The 1,794-nt window shown below is 49.8% G+C and overlaps 1 protein-coding gene across 1 annotated transcript in view; it reads right to left on the bottom strand.

Moving 5' to 3' along the window:
• The window catches only part of Limk1 (LIM domain kinase 1), a 32,659-nt gene that overhangs the window by 6,134 nt on the left and 24,731 nt on the right, over positions 1-1,794 (bottom strand). Inside the window, exons 11-12 of the mRNA XM_005344650.3 lie at positions 1,055-1,114; positions 714-779 (exon numbers count right to left, since the gene is read on the bottom strand). Coding sequence (XP_005344707.1) covers positions 714-779; positions 1,055-1,114 — 126 coding nt within the window. The remainder of the gene's footprint in view (positions 1-713; positions 780-1,054; positions 1,115-1,794) is intronic.

Here is a 1,794-nt window from a genome sequence, read left to right as displayed (position 1 = left end):
CCCTCACTGGGGGATTCTAGGCAGGGGCTCTATCACTGAGCCACACCCCAGCCCCTCACTGGCGGATTCCAGGTGTATGCTTTATCCACCTGTGTTTCCAGGATTTTGTTTTTCCACTTTTAAACTTGAGACAGGGTCTTGCTAAGTTTTTCAGGCTGACCCTGACATGGCTCTGTACCTCACACAGAACTTGAACATCCTACCTTAGCCTTCCTCAGTTCACATGCTGATTGTGGTTATTTTATTACAGGATTAGGACTTTAGGCACCTGCTCTCCAGTTTGGCCCGATACTCTATGTTCTGTATAATACCTGGGAACCCTTTAGACACCAACGTATAATCTGGGGCTGACTACCTCTATCTTTTGCCTCTGCTGAAATGTCCCTGCCAAGCCTCCTCTTCCCGAAGCTGTTGGTGCTGCCTGGGTAGCCTGTGCTACATCTACTATAGGTGGCTTCTATAAATGCTGCAGAGAAAGCTGGGGCTTTACATTTCAAATCAGTCTTCCCTTCACTGATCTGTTGAAACCTTGCACTGCTGGTAGGTCTGAGGGCCAGTGCCATGCTAGAAATGGCAGAGCCAGGACTGCAACTCAGATCCGCCTGCCTCTTGTTCTTGTGCTGTTCACCTAACCTCCATCTCCGTGAAGCCCTGAGAGGAGCGGCTCAGGCTCCTTCTTTCTCCAGCTCACCCAGTTGCCCAGCAATGCTCACCTCACGGACCAGACAGTTGTGGGAGTTGAGGTCTCGGTGAATGATGTTCATAGAGTGGAGGTAGGCCTGAGGGAACAGGAACAAGGTCGTCAGCAGACGTTTGGCCAACAGACTCCCCAGCTCAGCCCTGACCCTCTGCAAGTTCCCTGCCTCCCACCACAGTCCCAGCAGCCAATGGACTCTAGACCTCTGCTCTGCTGCTGAGCTGTACCCTGTGCTCCACTAGGGGATTGTAGGTAGTCCCCTACATCACTGCTGCCACCTCAGAGCTTCCCCATGGGTTCTGCTCGCACACTCCTCATAGCAGACTGGGCCACTTGAGTGAGTGGTTGGTCACTTACCATCCCTGACGCAATGTCCTTGGCAAAGCTGACCCTCTGACTCCATGGGTACTGGCTGTCCTGGGGACAGGAAAGAATGGCTGGGATGGAGCCCAGGGGAGCCACAGGCACAAATGTGGTAGAGTCTGCAGGCTCCCAAGGCTCTGTACCCACAGCTGCCTACTAATCATCTTCCAAGTGCTGTGCATGCATGGCTCCAAGGCATCGTCCTCTTTGCTTGTCTGTCAGAGGACAACCTGGGGACTCTATTCTCTCCTTCCACCATTTGGGTCTCAGGGATCCCACTCATGTCATTAGACTGGGGACAGCACCTTTATCTGCTGAGCTATCTCATAGGCCCTTGTTCAGCTTTTTGAGACAGGATGTCCTATGTAGCCCAGGCTGGCCTTGAACTGACATTTTCCTGCAACAGCCTCGGGGCTAGGGTTATAGGCCTTACAGGTATCTTTTCTCAACAGAACTGATTTTACACACTAAAGGTTCTGCCATGTTCTGAAACTAGCTATTCTGAGCAATAACCTGTGTGGCTGTCTCTCCCAAGTGTTTGCTGGGTGTTGATTTATGCACCTCCAGGGCAGATAGTATAAACCATGCCCCAAGAATCTGTTATGGGAAACAGTGTAGTTACTTATTTAACTTCCTGAATACTCTATTTTAAAATATAATTTATTCATTTTTGCTTAATTTTTGTGTGTGATATGTATATATCCATGTTTTATGTGTGGTATGTGTATATCCAT

Source organism: Microtus ochrogaster, chromosome 2 (genome assembly GCF_000317375.1).
Source record: "Microtus ochrogaster isolate Prairie Vole_2 chromosome 2, MicOch1.0, whole genome shotgun sequence".
NCBI classification, from domain to species: domain Eukaryota; kingdom Metazoa; phylum Chordata; class Mammalia; order Rodentia; family Cricetidae; genus Microtus; species Microtus ochrogaster.
Note: the sequence above shows the minus strand (reverse complement) of the source record. Positions and strands in the feature narration are given on the sequence as shown.